Source organism: Lissotriton helveticus, chromosome 11 (assembly GCF_964261635.1).
Source record: "Lissotriton helveticus chromosome 11, aLisHel1.1, whole genome shotgun sequence".
NCBI classification, from domain to species: Eukaryota; Metazoa; Chordata; class Amphibia; order Caudata; family Salamandridae; genus Lissotriton; species Lissotriton helveticus.
Window position 1 is genome coordinate 13,585,292 of NC_136072.1, and position 22,299 is coordinate 13,607,590.

General features: G+C 40.4%; 1 protein-coding gene across 1 annotated transcript in view; it reads right to left on the bottom strand.

Annotated features, from left to right (window-relative positions):
• Window positions 1–1,891: 1,891 nt before the first annotated feature.
• LOC144792100 (putative cation-transporting ATPase 13A4) overlaps window positions 1,892–22,299 on the bottom strand; it is a 307,439-nt gene continuing 287,031 nt past the window's right edge. The window contains exons 28-30 of the mRNA XM_078666970.1: window positions 15,760–15,848; window positions 4,905–4,985; window positions 1,892–2,599 (exon numbers count right to left, since the gene is read on the bottom strand). Coding sequence (XP_078523096.1) covers window positions 2,402–2,599; window positions 4,905–4,985; window positions 15,760–15,848 — 368 coding nt within the window. The 3' untranslated portion in view covers window positions 1,892–2,401. The remainder of the gene's footprint in view (window positions 2,600–4,904; window positions 4,986–15,759; window positions 15,849–22,299) is intronic.

The window sequence follows — 22,299 nt, forward strand, 5'->3', positions numbered from 1 at the left end:
TCTCCACATGAAGCCAAATTCATAGCGTCTTTTCTTAAAGCAACTGTAAGAGTTCGTCGAAATATTGTTAGCTAAATGAACATGTCTTGCCAAAGAACTGTAAAGATGATTTTATAACCCCAAAGTATCTCTTTTGCAATGATCTCATATTTACAGAATTTCATTTTATTTTAAAATTGTTATCTGTGTGCAAAAATTTTTCTCAAATGTACTTTTTATGATTATGTAAATTTTTATAATCGAATAAAAGTTGTGGAAACAGAGTTCCTGGTGGAGCAATGATTTACAAGAGGTAAAGCCTTGTGTGAGCCACAATAACCCACCCTTCTTCAATTGACTCAATAAATAGCTTATTACTCTGAGCAGATGTGTGTGTATGGTCTTTAGCATCCTGTTTTAGGTCAGCTTGGCCACCCTGAGAAGGTGGCAGCTGCACTCTCCCTAATAGAATTCCTAACTCTAGTGAACTAGTTGTGTAATGGATGTTCCCTGGGGCCACTCACAGTTCCCAGAAAATTCTGCTCATACAAGCCTGAACGACTCCCACATAAGTGAAGCTGCCTGGAGAACAAGGTGGTGGAGACCTTATTCACACATTCATCCTGACAATCGAACACAGTGGAATCTTTATCTTGATCAGTGATTCTAATGACAGCAGCAGAGTCTGTGTGTGACAGCTAGAGTAGAGTTGACTTTCTACAGACTGAAGAAGGGAACACAGAAATACACAAACACAGTAAACTCTCAACATTGACAAGTAGAAAACAGGCAGGTTCTATGTTTGACTGGTGGAGAATAGTTAACTAAATTACTAATGACTTTGTAGGTCAATGAATTTCTCATTCTCAATATCTTGAAAGATACACTTTGATTTCAGATTGTGATATAACTTTTATCATTATGAAAGGTCGGTCTCAGTGAATTCTCTAACCTAGTCCAACAAGTCTGAGTTTGTTTAACCTTCCATTGTTTCCACATACAGTCGCACCATAGTCTCACTCTCTCTTCTCAGACTCGACTCTTCTTGAAGGAGATAATTAGGTGCTGTTTTTTATCTATTTTTTATTCATTTAAAATCTTTATGTTGTGTACAAAGACTGTGAGGCATTTGGGTGCTTTACATCTAACAACAATGTAGAACCATATCCTGTAATACAGATCAGACACATATAACAAAGATCCATGTTAACAGGAAGAGATATTACTTTGGAGTGAACAGTGCAAGTCAAAGTAATGGCGGAAGAAGGAAAGCAGTTAATGAACTGACAGAAAAGTGGGTTTTGACATGTCTTCTGAAAGTAGGAGGTTGAGTGTTTCCCTGAAGTCAAAGTCTTCCACTTGGAGAAAACGTCTGCTTCTGAGATCTTTCCCGCAACAAGAAATTGTATTAAATAATGTGGAATGTTTTGGAACACGGGGAAACTTATTCAATATTGGGTCGATCTTTGATAAAATTTTCCTGAGTTGGGGAGAAGTCTGGTTGCAACTCATATAAACCTCTCATGGAGACTCCTGCCAGTGGAGTGACCATGTTCATCAGTTGCCTTTGACTGCTAATGGATCTTTCACAACGTCTGAAAATTACAGAGTACATTTGTATATCTTCCATTGTAATCGATAATCCAGAGGTGATGTGAGATTGATGGATGGACAGAAGCTTGGTAAGTGGAGAGTTGGGAACCCCATTGACAAGAGAGAGGGTAGTCTCCCAGCACCAGTAAGCAATTACGTCATGGAGTTTAGAGTTTGCACTGTGTTCTAGCTTAGGTTGTGATTTGTAGAATTTATTTTTTATTTTTTCCATCTAATTTTAAAAACAAAATTGCGTAGTACTTGAAATGTGTTTGGGCGGTTCTCTACATGGAAGCTGTATGCAAGTTATTTCTTCAATAGAACTGCTCAGTTTGTTTTCCAACAGAACCTAATGTTGAACATTAGTGGGGCAGCTCCAAAGCATTCTAGTTCACAGCCCCTGTGAGACACATTCTACTCAACATGGAGCTGTAGGCGAGGGCGGGGAGCAAGTGATCTGAGAGATGAACACCGGGGCTAGTGAAACACCATCTCTCCATACCTTGAGTGTGGCCAGGTGTTGGGTTTCCATGTTGGTCTGAAGTGAAGTGATGGCTGTTCAAGGGGGTTGAGATTAAATGACTTGGCCAAATGGTTTCATAGTAATAAGGCTGTTTTCTGTTTCTCTGTTGAATTGTAGCTCAACAGCAGCTTTGAGTTCAGCAGATAAACCTTCAGAGTAGGTGGAGCCAAGACAATGACACTTATATTGGAAACTTTGAGTTCTATGTAAACAAATTGTCCTTTTGCTCAGTAATTCCCTGCAGGTTGTGCAGATGGCAGATATGCCAGGAGACCCTGGGTCAAGCTGAGCTTTCTTCCATTATTCTCACACATTGAGATCCAACAGACCTATTTTGCTTTCAAGATCGACATTGATCGGCTCTGAAAATTGTGTGACATTTAGCGGTGGCCAGTTTGGGTCATTCTCCAACGATTTCTGCAATATCCTATATTTACTTTTAGATTTGTACTTAAATAAGGTCTTCATGGTGATCCAGAACCTCCGATTATCAGCAATGTATGTCTAGAAGATAAAAAGCAAGCGTTAGCTAAAAAACAAAATACAGGTTTACAATCAAGCAATAGCAAAATCAAACACATTTAATACTCATCTTTTAAAAATATTTGGATACTAAGATTCAAATTTGACAGATTATTAATAAAGTCAGTACAATATTTGTATGTAATTGCATGCACAATGAGTTTTCCAGACTTCCAAAAGCCTTCTGAAAAACCTGTAACCTTTGTTCAGACACCAACAAAGTCACAGTGTCAATTTGTTTTCCTCCAAAAATGAGGGGGCTTCTTTGTTCTGACCCAGTAACAGTAAACTCCTCACACAGGAGAACACAATTGATGCATATCAAGAGCCATAAATACACAAATGTATTTTTCTGGTTCTTGAATTCCATTTCCGGACAAAAGTTGTGTTATTATTTTATTGTTTTCAATGAATGAAGTGGTAGCAATCAACATTATCCGGTTAGACAGCAAAGAGAAATACTGATTAATAAACTTTTTAGTAAGGTAAGTAATTGAGTTTTAGGGAGTGAACAAGACTTAAATGAAGGTCATGCTTGGGTGAAAGCAAAAAGAAACATAACTCATTCTGGAACTTTTCCTAAATATTACAAGACAAGCATCACGTCCTACCCTTAGACCCTTAATAAAAGTATTTTTTTTTAAAAAACATTTTCCCATAAAGCATGAAGCTTTGGACAAAAGTCACCGAAAGCTGCTTGGGAAGGAGTCTGTGCCTCCAAACATCTTACGTACAATCTACCAGTCACTTGACAGTCTCTCAAGCTTGTCCATTAGTGCAAACATCCTGCATCAAAAATACATTTGAATTAAATGTGCCGTTAATATTCAACTGTGTGCTCTCTTAAATAAATGGGTAATATTTATTGACATAAAGTCCTCAGATTCCTTGGCCAGTACCCTATCTAAAGGCCACCAAATAAAAGCCTCCGTAATAATTAAATTTCAATATAAGGATGAGACGTGAACCTACAAAACTTCAGTTTTCACCAAGCCAGCGAAACTGCCCTAAAATGAACCCCTCTGAGACAGGAATCAACTTATCAATCATAGCCATTGACAGTCTAGTAGTCCAAACGATGAAATCTAGTACCCCAAGTTCATAAATATTACAATATGTCTCATGATATAGATGTGACAGATGTAGACAAACATAGGCTGATGACCGTCCATGGACATTTGAAAAGTAGCTATCTGATCTAATTAGCACAAAACATGTTTAAGGATCTTCAAAAGAGGTATCCTGGGAAAAGGTGATCAGCAAGGTCTCCAGAAATCTGCCTAGAGATGGAAGAAATGCACAAGCTTGGAATTCAGAAGAGGTTTGTGTTGAGTGCTGGCTTCCTCATATCTCGAGCATGGCTTCTTCTTGGAGGGGGGGGTCTCATACACAGATGTACTCATGTCAATGCTTAATATGTGTGATGCCTGGAAGTTGCTCCTGCCTGAGAAGTTCACTTGGGTGGGCAGGCACTGTTGTTTGCTCAACCCACTGCCTCTAGGTGATATATATATGTGCTGCTGTTTGTGTTTCACCAAATCTCAGACATGAACATCCTCGTGTATCAGCGACAGCCTATCTGATATGTAGGTTTTTTTGCTGCAGCAGTTAGCGTCAATTAGCCCTGGTGACTGGTCTTCAGTCACTATGCATCGTCCATGATAAAATGGAGGTTACTCCCTTCCCAAGGCCCACCTTAGATGTTTATATGCTTGATACCTATTCTACCTTTGCTTGACAACCCCTAACTCACAGAAGGAGCAATAATCTGGAATTCTGTGGGATAGAGGATAACATGCCTGAATCACAAATATGTGGTGTGTATTTATGTCCCTCATCTGAATTAAGTGTGAATTACACAAGAATTTCCAAAACGGTTTCACAAAGCTGCCAATCATACTTCTGATCCTAAGGAATAATTCACACCAATGCGATGGGGAAGGCACAGCCACTCCCAAAAATGTACAGTGAAACATGTCCAGAACTTAGGGGTATTTTACACCAAAGACAGAAGTAAAACAAAACTCAAAGGAAACTCAGTTTGTGAATCTGGCCAAATGTGCGGTAGGCTACACCTTTCCAGTGCCAACATAGGAGGTGAAACATCCCAGCAGGTTCTTGTGCCTTCTGGAAACCCCTTGGTTTCACAAACAATTATAATGAAACTGCCTCAATGCACCATCAATAGTTCCAAAAGATGGGAAAGATCCTTCTCATTAAAATCTCATAACCTTACATCACAGGTATGTTTTTTGGATCAGCAACAGAAAAATGGTAAATACTTTACCTCCACAGTGTAGGCTGCAATGAAACTCACAACCACCATTAGGATCAGTGAAATCCTCCAGTAAGTGGGAGTGCAGACAAGCTACAAGAGAAAAACACACTGGTTGAGTTTTTAATCCTTAAGGAGGATAATTCACTGAATTCTTTGACATTTGGATCGGATGTATGACGTTACAACGCAGGCTATTACAACGCCTGCCTTTACAACACGGTTTTTACATCGGAAACCATTACAACGCATAGCGCTTAGAGGTGCTGGTAGTGGTAAGTATAATTTTCTATTCCAACTCCAGTCCCCGTGGACACTAGGGAAGGTGTTGGATAGAAAATTAAACTTATTCCCTATCCTAGAGCGCCCCCAGCGCAATGCGTGGTAATGGTTTGCGTTGTAATGACCGCGTTGTAATGGTAGTGCGTTGTAATAGTTTCGTTGTAAAGGTTGTTCACCATTTGGATCTATAGGACATGCAATGATTGTCCACAAACATTCACTATGCCCAGGCTGTAACAAAGAACCTTCTAGCAGCATCATATGCATAAGAGGACCTCATATTGAGTCGTAAAAGACATGGCTCATGTCTCCAGGCAGAAAATACCTCTACTGGCTTGGGCTAGAGGACCCTGTGCATTAAAAATGCCCATCACAATATACTGGAATATACACAAATTCATGTGACTTTACTTAATAGTGACTCCAGTCAAACAGAACCTTAATACATACAGGCTTTAGACCACTCCATTCAGCTCCTTCCCGCTTTCCCTCCATGGGCTGCAGCAGGTGTTTAACTGTGATACTATCTTGGACTTCTGTTCCACCAGCTCTGAAGTGGAAACATCTCACAAAACATTCAGAATTCCAATAAACAGGATCTTCTTTACCTAAGTTCTTCCCTGCTTGTCGTACTGCCCTGGCATAAAGCGCACAATGTACATGTTGGTCAACTGAACTCAACGCAGTACTTCTCAATATTATTAAACATAATCCCTCATCACGGCAAACTTCTGTGTGCCAAGAGTACAGGAGAGATTCTGCCTCTAATACTTCAAAAAGACAGGATTTAGACATGATAAAATACAAACAAAAAAGTGAGGGGGGTCCTAGGGGAAAAGTTTAAAGACCTATTGGTATCTTGTCCCCCAACTCAATTATCAAAAAACACGGAAGATACAGTAGGTCTAATGAGCTATCATAATAGGTAATACTTATTATGAAGGAACAGGATAGTTGATACCTAGTGGTTATCTTTTTTTTTTTTTTTTTTTTTTTTTTAGTCCTCATTTGTGCAACATTTAAGTAAGGAGATATCAGGGTCCCACTTTTCCCCCCGATGGATCCCGAGAGATTTTCATTCCGGGAAATTGTGGGGCCCCTTACTTCCAATTACTTATTTATGAAGGTTACTTTTCGGGGTTGGTTGAGCTAGCCATGTTGGCTACTCTATTTGGCCTTCACCCAATTGGGTTGTTGCTTGCACTAATCATCGGACTTAAGGAGAGGAAAAAGAAGAAAAAAAAACACACACACACCACCGGATCAGAGCGGACAACCCCACTTCCCCAAGATCTTTAGCTGCCAATATGATGATTTTCCCATATCTCCCAAAATCTATATTTTTTAGGAAAGGGTTTCTTCTTTTTATCCATGCTATATATTTTTAAAATTGTCTTTAGCCACTCACCCCTATTCGGTGGAGATGGGCTGATCCATTTTAAGCAAATCTCTCTCCTAGCCACGAGAATCAAAATAAACACCAGATTTTCTTCGTGTTTTGTTAGCTTGACTACTGATGGAGAGCCAAATACCCCAAATAGAACTAGATCAATAATCACAGTTAGCTGCTTTCCCAGTACCTCTTCGATAGTCTTACCCACTTCCTTCCAGAAGCCGTCGAGATGGGGGCACTGCCAGAACATATGCAGGTGGTTGGCCTTTATTAAACCACATTTTGGGCAGGACTTCACCGTAGATCCGCTGAATTTGGATAATTTTTCTGGCGTCCAGTAAGCTCTGTGGGTGGTATATAAGTGGTTTCTTTTTAATGCCGCAGATGTTACTATTGACCAGCATTTGTTCATTGATACTTGCCATAAGGTGGTCGTATCCAACATTGGCAGATCTTTCCCCCAAATTCTCTCCGGTATCTGAAATTCCTCTTCCCCTGCAGTTATGAGAGCCCAGTACCAGAATGATATTTCCTTCTTAAAGGGTTTTTCCAGCATTTTCTTTTCCAAGAGTATATTACCAGTCTTGGTTTCCTTTACGGATTTTGTCATGCTCAAAAGTTGGTAATACTTAAATTTGGATAGTGAAAAGTTCATGGTCTGATTTAGAATCTCCCACTCCATCATTTTGTTCTGATATAGCAGTTGTCCCCATGTTGTTATTCCTGCTGTTTCTAGAGGAATTGAGAGGGAGTCCTTGAGGCATTCAGGTGTAGAAGGGGAGTTCCAAATTGGGGCTTTATCACTGTGTAGTGGGATATTCACAGTAGATCTAATACAGTACCACGTTTTGGCAGCTGCCCTCAGGGTCTTCAGTTTAATTTTTTTGAAACATTTTGGGTGACCGAATTTAAAAAGGAAGTGGCTGGTGTTCTTGGTTAGCTTCTGTAGATAAATTGGGTATTCTTCATATGGGCCTAGCAAAATTCTTATGTTTTTAAAATGAAATGCTCTGCAATATTCTAGAATATCTGGGGTAGCTAGCCCTCCCTGGATTTTCCTTCTCCTTATTTTAGTCCAAGCAATTCTGGGTTTTTTAGAAGACCAGATAAAGCTTGATAACTCTCCCTGGATTTTCTTTATGTGCTCCCTATTGAATTCCAGTGGGATCGCACCAAAGATAAAAGTAAACTTAGGCAAGATTGACATTTTTAAGATGTTTGATTTCCACAAAATCGTCAGGGGTAGGGCTTTCCATACATTCAACAATCTTTTAACTTCCACATGTACCCTCTGGAGATTAGCCTGTGCTACCTTATCTAGATCTTTAATAACGTCGATACCCAAGTATCTTATTTTTTCCTTATTATAAGTACTTTTGATAATTCTCGTTCCAAGTCATGGTTTCAGTCTTGGACTTGTTTATTAGATAGCCCGAGATTTTCCCAAACTTCGTTAGAGTTTCCTCAGTAGCTTTGAGGGCCTCCTTTAAATCAGAAGTGAATATCATGAGGTCGTCGGCATAAAGAGACACTTTTTTATGCCAATCTTGGTATGAAAATGGGGCAATATCTGGATGGTTCCTAAGACATTCCGGTACAGGCTCAATATATAGATTAAATAGTAATGGGGATAAGGGACACCCCTGGCGTGTTCCTCTCTTGATCGATATTTGATCAGTCAGGTCCCCATTTATTAATATTCTGGCCTTAGGTGCATTATAGATATTATCTACCATCTTTGAGAAATTTGTTCCTACATCAAATTTTTTCAACACCTCACTTAGATAAAACCAATTAACTCTGTTGAACGCTTTTGCTGCGTCGACAGTAATTATGGACAAGGGTAATTTCTCACTTGTGGCTATGTCCACTGCTCCAATGAGCTCATGAGTTAGTTCTTGTAAACTCCTTCCTGCCACAAACCCTTTTTGATTAGAGTTAATCAGAGTGCCCACTACTCGCCCAAGTCTCTTTGCCATTATTTGAGTGAAAATTTTGTAATCACAATTTAAAATCGAGATGGGGTGATATGACTCGCATTTCTTGGGATTTTTGCCTGGTTTTAGGAGGACTGTTATATTTGCATCATTCCATGACTCTGGGAGACAGCAGTTTTCAAGGAAGATTTTATTAAATAATGAAGTAAGTGGTATCACTAAGATGTCCTTAAGTTTGATATATAGCTCATTCGGAAGGGCGTCTGGACCTGCAGCCTTGCCTCTTTTTAGATTTCTTATAATTCCCTTTACTTCTTCAGTTGTGATTTTAGTATTTAATTCATCTTTCATTGCTTGTGATAAGTTAGGAAGGTTTTGTGTGTCTAAAAATGTTTTTATCTCTTCCTCTGTTGGATTACATTCCTCAGAGTAGAGTTCCCTGAAGAAAGTTGTAAATTCGTGCCTTATTATTTCTTCTTCTGCTCCATTTTGCTCTGGGTTACTAGGGTCTATATAGGCGATTTTATTTCTAGACCTTTCTGTTCTTGTCTTCCACGCTAGTAGTTTTCCGCAACCTTCCCCGTATTCATAATGAGCCAACTTACTACAATCCCATCTTTCTCTAATTTTGACTTCCAGGGTCTCAGAAAGTGTATCTTTTAGCTTACTTCTTTCTAATTCTAAATCTTTCCCTCCAGAGTTTTTTAAGATCTGTTGGTCTATTGCTATAATCTTATCTTCTATCCTTTGGATCTCTTTGTTAAGCTCTTTTGATTTATGTGAAGCAAGACCCAAAATTGCTCCTCTGATCATTGCTTTATAAGAGTCCCAAACTATGTGGGGTGGGGCCCTCTCGTTATTTATCTCAAAGAAGCTTATTGTTTCTTGCCCAAGTTTTGTGACGATGTCAAGATTTAGGAGAGTCGTACGATCCAATGTCCACCTTGGGGGTTTCCTTACTTCTTCTAATGATATTGTCAATTGTACCGCAGAGTGGTCTGAGAGATGTGCTGGTAGATGGGCCACTTGTTTGGTCTTTTCCAACAGGCCTTGGTCTACTAGAAAAAAGTCTATTCTAGATTGTATCCCTAGTTTTTTGTTCTTAAAAGTAAAGTTTTCTATCTTATCTCCCTTCTCTTTCCAAATGTCAATCAGATTTAGATCCCTTTTATACATTTTCAGCCATTCTCTCATTTTTGGCAGGTTTGCTTGTTTCCCCCTTGGGTACCTATTGGCTTTCGGGTCTGGGATAATATTAAAATCCCCTCCCATAATAAGCGAACCTGGTAAAGAGATTAAATGGTTAAACAGGGTCTGCAGTGGATCAGGGTCATCTAGGTTCGGACCATAATAACCCACCACTGACAGAAGATGATTGAGCAATCTGATGTTAGCTATCGCCCACCTTCCTTTAGGGTCTGTTTTTACGGATTCTAACCTAACTTTTAAGGAATTCTTGAATAAAATAGCAACTCCCTTTGTTACACAATCTTGATTTGTACATACATATGAATCCACCCACCTCAGATTTTTTGCTATCTCCTCCCACTCTTTCTTCAAAAGGTGTGTCTCCTGAAGTATTATTATCTCACTATCTATTGATTTTAGGTATTCGAAGATCTTTCTCCGTCTACACTTTGTACGTAGCCCATTTACATTCCAGGAGGTTATCTTAATTTTTTTCATCTTCTGAATCATTTCTTTTTTTTCTTTTCTGTATTGCCACCCCCCCAATTTCTCCTTCTTTTGTTTTCTAAGTATTTTTGAGGACATTTTTTTTTTTTTTTTTTTTTACCCTATCTTGCTCCCCACCCAAAACTTGAAGGGAGGAACAGCCTCACCTCTCCTGGCGCTCGCTCAGGAAGAAAGAGGCCACGCTCTGTCCGTCGTTGCCTCGGTCGTTTAACTGAGCGAGCGCCAGGAGAGGTGAGGCTGTTCCTCCCTTCAATGATGGGAGAGTCCTTGGACTGAAGAGACCATACCACTGGTAGGTCCTTCTCTACAATTGCAGTAGTGTACTTCATAGGTCCTGACGAAAGCCCGAAAGGGCTGAAACATGTTGACCACTGTATATCTTTGATGGTTAGTAATATTTTTCAAAATACTATACCCACGCTGCTTTTAAAACATACCGTCCTGATGGTCACCCTTAATAAAATTATTTCTTAGTCATCGCGACAGGTATTTTTAACTTTTTCACCACTATTGTTTTCTTTTGGGCACTGCAATTTTCCCTATCAGCTCTCTATAACACCCGTCTTCTGTGTGATGGTTTGTTCCTTGCGCGTTTGATGATCCGCACTTTACAACCCTCATTGAACTAATTGAGGAGTTGCCTTACGGGCATCATTCGCAGCTACAAAACCCAGATGATGAGGCTCCACCGATCGGTGTGCTGATGGGTTTCTTCACTCATGAGTTGAGACTGTTCTGATTGCTCTCCTGTGTTTTCTTAGATAACCACTAGGTATCAACTATCCTGTTCCTTCATAATAAGTATTACCTATTATGATAGCTCATTAGACCTACTGTATCTTCCAGGATTTAGACATGCTCACTCTCTCCATTGCAGATAATGTCGAGAGGATGGGTCACCGAGTGAATGCTTGCACACTGACAAATGTTGTGCTTTGGAGATCATGAGTTCCAATCCTGGTAATAAAGACAGCCTCACAAGGTGGATAAATATTTTCACATGGGCAATAATAACATGTGTTAATGACACTCTTTTTAAATGGCAGAAGTGTGCTATGGCATAGTACATTAAATATTTATGTTGATAAGGAAGTAGTGCTAGAGGTCAGAGGAGGGGATCTGCACTGATTGAGCCAGAGCTCAACTTCAGGGGTAAATAATGGGGTGAACACATACACAAATATATATGAGGGGTGGAACAAGGGTCATTCAGATCCCCCTGCTCTCACCAGATCTTGACTCTAAGAAATGTGATTATTATTTGGGGTAAATGACAACTCACCTCAAGGGATAAACTCAGCCCTTGTCGGAATGAACCCTCAAAATCACTAAATTAATCTGATCTCAAGCCCGTGCTAGTCATGTCAGGGAAATGATAGGCTTAATTTAGGGAAATTTGTAAAGTATGAATGCAGTACTAAAACAGTCAAAATGCTAAATGATAAGTCAGTGATGTCAGATTCACAACACATATTTGGCAAAAGCAACTTTTAGAACATTACCTTTTCTCTGCCTGATGTTCCTGAAGGCTAATTTGCATTGGCTTCTCCCAGCTACTAATTACCCTTGAAAAGGTGTGAAAGGGTGCTGGAATGCCTCAGAAGGCTCACCATAATGGTCAGAGATGACTCCCCTGAACCCCACAAAAACAGACAATACTTAATTCATAATGTATTACTAGATAGAAATAAGAAGGACCAACACAGTATTGAATTTCACCATTTCAAAAATGGTCTAGTAACTCAGAACTTTACAGTGTTTTCATAAAGCTTGAATCAGGAATGACAACGAAATCCAGTGTGAGAATATACTATGTGGATTTAATGGCATGTAGTAGAATAAGCCCCACATGGGGAGGCCACCTCACACCACGTCATTTGTGACACTGCTTTCATTCCTGATCTTTTTTAACTACAGTGTGTTGGTTTAACTAGTTCAATGGAAACAAACCAACACTACACCGACACACATTGCAGTAGGTTCATTCAGCGATGCCCAGGACTTCAAGCATTGTCCACAATGACATGGAGTGGGATGGCCCCACCTGGACCTGGAATAATTATTGATGATTCAAGAAGTTTGAGGAATGAGCCTGGACCAGGCACCCTGTAATATCTTAGTTAGGATAAAGGGAAGCTCAGGCAAATATAGAATTTAAGACTATATTGTATGCGTCTTCTTTTTAGGAGCACAATTTTAAACTAAATGTTAAAAGGACTCCTCAGAGGATTGGGTCTGAATTAGATTCAAACCATTGCCTACTTTTCAAATCATTGTTCTATCCAAATCACAGTAATTGATCAGATACCCAAAGACTCAGCAAGCTATATCTAACATTTGGGGAACATCCATGACAACGCGGTCAAAACACCGCGCTGCCATTACCACGCGTCTTTTACAACACAAGTCGACTCGTTACCACGACTTGCGCGGGAGGGGGCTCTAGACTAAGGAATAGTAGATTTACTATTCCAACACCTTCCCTACTGTACATAGGCTGGAGTTGGAATAGTAAATCTTACTATTCCTAAGTCCAGCACCCTACAGCGCAAATTGTGGTAACGACTTGCGTTGTAAAAGATGCGTTGTGATGTATCGCGATCTTAAAGATCGTGTTGTGACATCATACAACCCTAACATTCCATCTGATTTAAGACTGTTCCAAGTGGATCCAACACAAAGGCATTGATCCCACCAATGACCTCACCACAGATGGTCTTGAACGTGCTCCCTTTTTCATGCACTGAGATCTCAGTATAAAACAACTCATCTCATTTGATGCACTTTACACATGTGTTTTGCTATTCTTTTGTCTCTTACCCCTCCACATCCCCTCATGACGGTATTGGAAAAGTCTAAACATAGTGTTATATAACACTCTGGAGGCATGCATATTGCACTCTCCTGCCAACGAATGTTCAGGATTCTTATACTTTCACCAAGAATCTCTTGGGATCAGCTGGATGGAGTGGAATCCCTGTTACTGCATGTTTCCTGTCTTTGAACAGCAGCTCCTGCCAACCAGGGGGATCTAACATCCTATATTTGTTTAGGCTGGTTGTAGTGCAATGGACAACACACAGCTGTGTGGTGTACTTGTTCATACAGTCCATGCCATTTTAAAACATGCTGCTACAATATATATTATGTGACAATACGTGTACTTTGAGTACATGCTACTACAGTACATCCTTCTGTATTATATGCTACTACAGTACATGATGTTACAATAAAAGCTACTTCAACAACTGTTAGAACAATACATTTGATTGCAAAAAAGATTTCACGAATACACACTATTAGAATGCATGCTACTACAATGCATACTATTACAATATATGATATTACAACAAGCTACTTTAGTACGTATTCTAAAACAGGACCCACTATTTCAATATTTTGTTCGTCGAATACATGCCACAATGGAACATGCTATGGCAATACATTCTGTTACATACATACTGTGATATGTGTTTTACAATTTATGCTCTTGAATACACACATGGAGAAGAACTCTACATGTCGCACCACTAATACTTTGTAAAGTGCCAATAGATTGTCATTGCTCCAGGGTAGAGCTCTGGTTAACGGTTTGCGACAATAAAGGTGACATACTTTTCATTAAACCTATTGAAGGAAAGTCAGTTTTTCTGCCACAGTTATTCGAAAAAATAAGTTTGTAAAAACTTTGGCCCTCATTTATGAAAAGTGACGCATCACTGTGAGAAAACAGATATGCGTCACTTTTCATTGCGCCCTCCTTGCGACATCAATGATGCATCATATTTACAGTATGACGCATCATGGCGCAAGGAGTTACAGATACGTCTGAATTCCTGCGTATCTGTAGATGCAAAAATGACGCACTGCTGGAGTGTGTCACAAAAGTGACGCAACTCCAGCAATTGGTCATTTACACATGGGCAAGTTCAATGATAAATGTGCCTGCGTCAGTCTTACGCCTGCCATGAGGCAGGCGTAAGATATTGACACATTTGCATCCTAGAAGTGGCGCAGTGAAATCTCATAGATTTCACTGCGTTACTTCTACGACCCTTTCTTGCGTCGGAATGCACCCCCTGCATACATTATAAGTGGCACAGGTATAATGTGGCGCAGGGGTTTACAAAGTCAAGCATCTCCCTAGATGCTTCACTTTGTACATATGGATCAACATGGCTCATTTACTACACCGCTGGTGCATCCAAAAAAGTGACGCACCAGCGGTGCAAAAGTGACGCAAGGGCCCATAAATAAGCCTCTTTATTTCAAATCGGGGCCAGCCTTAGGGCAGTGCGAACAGTGCAACCGCACCTGGCACCAGCTTTTGGGGGGCAGTGTTTAGAAATAGCACCTGCTTCGGAGTTCCTTATGCATCCTGTAGGTTTCGAGTCAAGAATAAAAATGTCAAAATAACTGATAACTAATGTTGCTGCTGGAGAGCCATGAAGTTTTGTCTAGTGGCAGTTTCCCCTCATGATAAATTAGCACAGAGGGTTAATGTGCCTGCAGCAAAGAACATGTACAACGCAATTGACGGTACTGCATTGTATGCGGCTATCTTAGCAGGTTACTGCTTTTATCACGGAGATCCTTTTTCCGGTTCATAAGATACAGCCCAAATACAGCGCATTGAGCTATGAACTGTCATCAAAGAGCTGCATGGCATAATTTACAACCCTTCCTTTTTTACCACAGTCTTTCATTAGCCTAATGTTGCTAAAAAGGGTTCATTTCGGTCCATTTTAATTAGTAACGCCAATCACTGTGGTACATTTTAAATCCTGAGTTTGTGCTTCTCCAGACCAAACACTCCTAAAATATCCTGCCCACTAGTATCTGTGATTCCTACACCATGTAGCATTCAAAGTCTAATGTAAGATTTCTTATGGACTAATTTATAGAAGTAGGATTTTTCGACTCTGTATAAAGTGCGTGTGATGTAAAGTGCTCTGACACCCTATAATGGTATTAGAAGCGCTATAAAACAAATGCAATGTATGTCAAAGAGGAGCTATGGAGAGTTGAGGGTCACTGGTGGAATGGGGTAGCAGTAGTGGCCCATGTAGTTAGGAGCAGTGGGGTGGTGAGGCAGGGTGCGGTGGGGATTCAACAGATGACGACGAGAGAAAATTAATCATTTTGAAAATGTTTCCTTGTCGTTGTTTTTAAAATCCCCCCACCACACCTCACCGCTCATACCTGCACAGGCCTCTCCTGTGTGCTAGTGAGGCAATTCGTAGAAAAGGAGGATTTGGGGAGCAAAAACAAAGACCGTTGCACTGGGCACCACAAGCGCTAAACCCGGCCCTCTGTTAAATAATTTAGGTTTCCATAACTGTAGTCCTAAAATGTAACAGAGTAATGAAAGAAATACTGAAAAGTGTACTTTTCGTAAGAAACTGAAATGCGTCTGTTATGATCATTGATAATATTTTATGAACTCCATATTCAAAGTTGTAATGACATTTCTGAGCACCAGAGGGCGCTCACTGAGTTACGCATTAATGAACCACCCCTTCTCATATGAGAGTAAAGCATGTAAGAGACCCTCTCTTACCTCCAATGCAGTCTCAACATCTCCACTGTTCGTAAACGTCAGGAAGAGGAAGACTGCAATCTGTGCGACCAACAGAAAGGAATGTACATCTGAAACAAAAAAGGCACCATGGATGCAGAGCTGCAGATTGTTATATTTGCTGGTAACCTGCAGCATTGAGTTATGTTCACCACACAAATCTGAATGCCAAAATCTTTGAACATGACAAGCCAACATTTCCTTGTGTGAGTTTAGAACGTTCAGTTGGTCCATGTTGAGATTTTTGTGTTGAAAGCAAGACCTTGACCCATCCATCATACATGTGCTTTAGCAAACACGCATGTGCAATCCCCAGTATGCGCCTGTAATAAATCTGCCTTTTCTGCATTGGTCAGCGCAGATTCTTTCCTTTTTCTGCTAGACTTAAAACTCTATGCACTGTTACCCTACAGAACAGGAGTAAATTGACCCTGCTCCTCCTTTAAGTTTAGTTAGATTGGTTTAAGAATGATTGGCATATTTACCGTCCATGTAACCGAAGAATACTTCTTTGAAAATATCTATGGTCTTGAAAGTTAAATACTACTTGTGGTCTGTACCATCCAATACAGTGGCCGTAGAAGAAAGGCGTAAGGCCTACCCTGTATAGCCTAATTTTAGGATCTTAAACTTGCACAGACCTGTTAAAATCAATCTTTTGACGGGTAGGAAAACCTGATTTTAAATACTAAGGAAGTCTCCCCTAGGTGAACCTTGCTACCCACATGGTAGGGTGCAAAATAATTAAAAATGGAACATGTGTGACATCACAAAAGGTAGATTCCCCCAGGGACTAAGCTCAAAACGACTTTGCCACTGGTCGGGTTAAAACTGACACAAAGGAACATTGTAAGTATTGATTATACACTTTAATCTACAACATTTGGCCTGTAGCAGCTATAGATGCCATTCAAAGATGTATTTTTATATTTAATAAAAGTCCAACCTAACAGTGAAGTCTGTTTTTTATTAAATATTTTGGAAAAGTAGCTTTTAGGACTATACCCTTTACCTTCCTGAGCTTTCAGAGGGCTAGTTAGCATTAGGTTCTATCAACTCCATGCCTGTGCGTGGCCTGGATGAGGTGTGAACGAAGTGTGAGATTCCTTCAGGAAATACACAATAGGTCAGCTTGATCAACAGATCAACCTGAATAGGCAGGGAGGACACTTCTGAGGGCGGCAAAATATCACGTGTTGGACTGTGTCATCCTGTTGTTACACCAGTGTCAAATCCTGACTGACAGCTCTGCCTGAAGCACATGTAAAACACTGGTGCACTAGAAAGGTGGCACACAGGATGCCAGTGCAATTCTTGTGTCTCCCCTGTATGGGTGCAACAGGACTCTGCTTTTGTCCTAGCGGACATCTTTGCCCTGGTTTGTTGTGGACGCTGCGCCTGCTTCAAACTGAATGTTAGTGTTACATATGGGAGGAGAGTAGTTATTTCCCAATGACAGTCCCTAACACACCCAGCACTAAGAGCCCAAGTTTAGTGTTGCATTTGACTTTTACTACATATACTACAACTGATTTGTATATCAAGTGAGCTTGCATTTGCGAAACTTGTGCTTTGTGTGTCTTCATATATTTTTTATATTTATTACAGATTGTGAAAGCAAATAAAACCGCTTTACAATAAGTCTAATCTTCTGCAATCACTCAACTAAGACCCTTTGGCATACGGCTGGGTCCATTCTTAGGTGTCAGGGTGGGAAAAGAACAATAAGTTGGATCCATCTCTGAGTGCCAGTGGTTATACTTATTACAAGCATCCTCCCACCACCTTTTGTGTGGCTGACTGTGATAGGCCTGGATGTCATATTTTGTATTCAAAATGTAATATTGACATAACAGCGGATGCAACAAAATAGTAAATTTCAGCTTAAAGCATTCCAAGTCAGAAGTTCTATTTGCAATCCTTATCCTTTTCTGAAGAGCTAGGCTGTTAAAAGAAAATTGATCTTTCAGCAAAAATGCATGTCTCTGTTGACAATATTGTTCTCTTGCGACCCTATCTACACATGTGTCTTTTAAGATTGCAATAGTTTGACCCTACATACGTGTAGGAGATCACCATCTTTTCTATGGCATTCAGCCTCATTTTTTGCCTTCTTATGCTAAACCCATTTCTGCTGAACATAGGACTCTGCACACTTCACTCCTGCTAACCAGTGGTATATTGCTTGTGCTCTCCTTTATAAACATATAAAAATTGCCCACCTTTCCAAATTTAAATCTACTTGTAAGTCCTTAGTATATGGTACCACATGTACCAGGCTCTGTAACTCTACCTGTGGGTTGCAGCACCGTTGTGCCACTCACTAAAGTAGCACTGTACAACATTCACTATAAAACATGTCTCCAGCCTGCACTTCAGCCTGGCTGGGAAGCTTTAAAACTGTATTTTGGACCTGGCGAAATAACCCTTCTCCCCAGGCCTAAACCTTCCTTTTTAATACTTATAAGTCCTCCCTAAGGTAGGCCTTCAAAATCCATCAACAGATGCATGGGGGCAGATTTACAAGAAACTGACGGATCTCTGCATTAGAGTAGAGATGCATCAGTTTCCCTGCTCACAAACCTCTTGCGCTACAATGGATGTGTTATATTTACAGTACGGTGCACCATGGCGCAAGGATTGACAGATACGTTAGAAATTCTGACGCACCTATTGGTGCAAAGGTCACGCATTGCTGGAGTTGTCTCACAAGTATGACGAAACTCCAGCAATGCTTGTTGAGGCCTATACTTATTGTGCTGAGTCACTCCTCACGCCTGCTCCAAGCAGGTGTCAGGTTTGGACGCAGTGGCGTCCTAGAAGTGGCACAGTGAAATCGTGTAGATTTCACTGCGTCACTTCTACGATGCTTTACTGCATGGGAACACCCACCCTGCATGCATTATACCTGATGCAGGTATAATGTGGCGCAGGGATTTACAAAGTGACCCATCTGCCTAGATGCGTCACTTTGTAAATAGGGCGCAATGTTGTCAAATATTTTACACCACTGCTCTGTCACAAAAAGTGACGCAGCGGTGGCTCATAAATAAGCCCCTTGGCATTTAAAAGTGGATCATGTCTATTTAATGTTTTACATGTCCTGGCAGTGGAAAAGCTGCAATGATGTTTTTCACTGTGGCAAGGCTGGCTCTTCCATAGGTGAACACCTATTTACACTATTACATTATGTTTAACAGGGGTGTGGAATTCCTATAGCCCAACGCCCAGAACATATTGTTTGGGGTCAAGGACAAGAAGTTTTCATTTTTATTTTCTCCTTGGGACAAGCAGGTCCAACCCCCTGCAGCCCAAAGCTTTTGATTGCCAGATTACACCACCACATTATAGATCAGGGAAGGGCACTGTCTGCAGTTATGATAACATTTGTGTCCAAATGTTAATACTGTTTGAACTTGTATTTATGGGTCATTAATACAAAGCGTTATGATAAGGGTGAGTGCTCTAAGGAAATGCTGTAAGCTCAGACTGCACTACTGACAGTAGTACCAGTATAAAAATGTGCACACACGTTTGCAAAGTTTAACAATATAAGGCTATGTATAATGCTCCCAGAATGCTCTCTGATTAGATGCACATATATGCATACGTTTGAAAGCAAGATTGATGATTCTTTGCTTCCAAAATAAAATATTTTTAGAGACACTGGTCCCTTACAAAAACAAATATATAAAGTAAGGTTTACACAGAACTACATTGTGAACTGTGTACGTTTTCTCCAAGTGGACAAACAGGTTTATTAATCAAATAATCCGAAAGAAAACAAGGTATAAATAAAGTGCAGTGGGTGAGAACGGGGTTGGAAATCACCAGATTTCCAGACCTCAGGCATTTACGTCCATAGTGACTTCACATACATATTTACAACAGTCACAATTGTAAAAAACATCCTATGCTCCACATGATTCCCCATAAATAAATCTGTATAAAGATCTGGCTGTCGGCAGCATTTCGATCCTGGCTAGATTAGGGGGATCATTACGAGGACAGCAAGGTATATGCCTGAGAGTTAGCCTGTATAAGGCCAGACATTAATAAGGAAGGGTGGGGGAAGGGGAGAGGGAAAAGGACAAGAAAGATAAGGGGACAAAAAGAAAAGAACAAGTTAGGGCGTGTTCGGCGATTAAAGTTTTGCATATGTCAAGGGTAGCTATACAACCCAAATCTGTGGTTGGGTGAGGTGATGATGACATTGAACTTCACAATGTGAGAATTGAAAAACTCAAGTGAGCCTAGACCAAAGTGCTGATAGAGTGGATAGAGGGTTGCTCTTTATAAACTTATCAAAAGTAGGAGCAGAACAAGAAAGTGTTTGGAGCAAAGTGGTCTAAAAACCAAGTGAACATGATAATTGACCTAAGGGCAACCGACTATACGCGAGTGAGTGAGGGTGATCCGAAACAAGAGGATATGGGCAGAAGTGTGCGAGAAGCGCAGTAACAGCGCACTTACAAGGAGTAGCCTTTGCTCCTGCCTGAATATTGGTGGTCTGAGGAGGGGCCAAATCCAATATGAATGACCCAGAACCAATAGCGGCATCTCCAGCATGAATTAAGGCGTAGAGGGGCATAAATTCAAGATTACAGCCAATCTGCAGAAATTTGGCTGTGCAGTGAAGTCATGTGGGAGCTGCAGGTCTAAAAACAAACAACATCATGTAGATGGATTTGTAATTAACAGAGTCTCATCTTTCTACTATCTGGGGATGCTTTTTAACAAGAATGGTACATAGAACACCCATATCAAATTAAGCAATGTGACATTTTTAAGATCCATAGAGAGCATTTTCAGATTTTCAGGAAAAATAGGTAACAAACCCATCCGAGAAATGTTAGCACTTTACCAGAGCAAATCTATCTCAGGGGGTTGTTGTGGGGCAGCAATTTGGGGGAGATCTAACACCGTCTTCATACAGACTCAAGTAAACAAGTTCTTAAAAAGATTGTTGACAGTCCCCAGTGCGACTGCAAACTATATAATCCATAAAGAACTATCAGCCCCGTACATTAGTGATATAATAAATGCTGCCGGCCTCACCTTTTGGCATGGTGTACGTAAGACTTAATCATGGACTGTTTAGCTCTCGATTTAAGTAGAAAGATATCATGGCTGGAGTACATTTTCAACCTTCTAAAAAATTGTAAAATCTACATTAACGGGAAAGACCCTCTCTATATACAGGAGTTCAGGAAAAATGAAGTTAAGTTGAAATATTTAAAAAGAATGGAAAATGAAAGAGAACGGACTGCTAGCCAAAAACATAGCATTATTTCATATTGTGAATGACCGCTTGTGAGGGGCACACAGCCATATTTAATATTGGTGAGAAATGTACAACAGAGATTTTACCTAACAAGGTTAAGGATGGGTACACTATACTATTTAGTTGCTTTCCCCCAGGTGGAAAAATGGTGTCACAAACTGCCAAATTGCCCATGTGACGGTAAATCTATACAATCCGCCATGCACTTTATTCTTTTTTGTAGTTTTTACAAGGCTTCCGGAAATCAGTTTTAAAACTGCTCTTTTTATCTAAAATGCTTTTTAATTATAAATATGCTTTTAACTTTGTATGTAGTCTGGAAAATGTGAAAAACATAAATTCTGTAATTTGTTTTGTACAACTTGCAATGAGGAAAAGAAAAGATTATTCAAACGTGAATGCACTGATATATGAAAATCTTAAAGACTACTTTTAGTACTGTTTTTAATCGTATACCCTTGATAAGATATGACTCTCTGCGCTCTAGGTATTAGAGTGCATCTTTACGCACCAGCACTTTACCTCTTAAGATGAATGCAATGTCCCTTGATTAGCTTATAATTTGGATTTGGATTTGGATAGGGATTTGTAGAGCGCATAGTTACCCTTGGGCATCCCAGCTCTAAGAGGACCTGGTATTTCCAGAGGGGAGGGGGACAATCGGAAAAACAGGGTTTTAAGGGAAGAGCCAGGTTTTTAGTTGTTTCCGGAAGTAGAGGAGGTTAGGTTCTCTCCTCATGGCTACTGGGAGGGTGTTCCAGAGTTTCGGCGCGTTGTAGGCGAACAGACGGCCGCCGGATCTTGACTTTTTTATTCTTGGGATGCTGGCAAGGGCAAGTGCGTCGGATCTTAGGTTTTTTATAGACTGGTGGGGCTTCATCAGGGGTCTGGGGATTGGAGGGCCTTTGTCATGCAAAATTTTGTGCGAGATGCATAGCGTCTTGACGGTGATGCGCTCCTTAACTGGGAGCCAGTGTAGGCTCCTGAGGGCTGGTTTCACCGAGCATCTTGCTTTGGTTCCTGTAAGTACTCTGGCAGTCGCGTTCTGAGCCACCTGAAGTCTCTGAATGACCGATGCTGGGGCTCCCAGGTACAGGACGTTACCATAGTCTAACCTGGAGTTAACCAACCCCTGCATCAGTAGTTTCCTGGACTGGAGGGGGATCAGGTGTAGGATCTTTCGGGTCATGCGAATGAGGCCAAAGCAGGTCCCTGAGGTTTTTCTGGCCTGGGTTTTA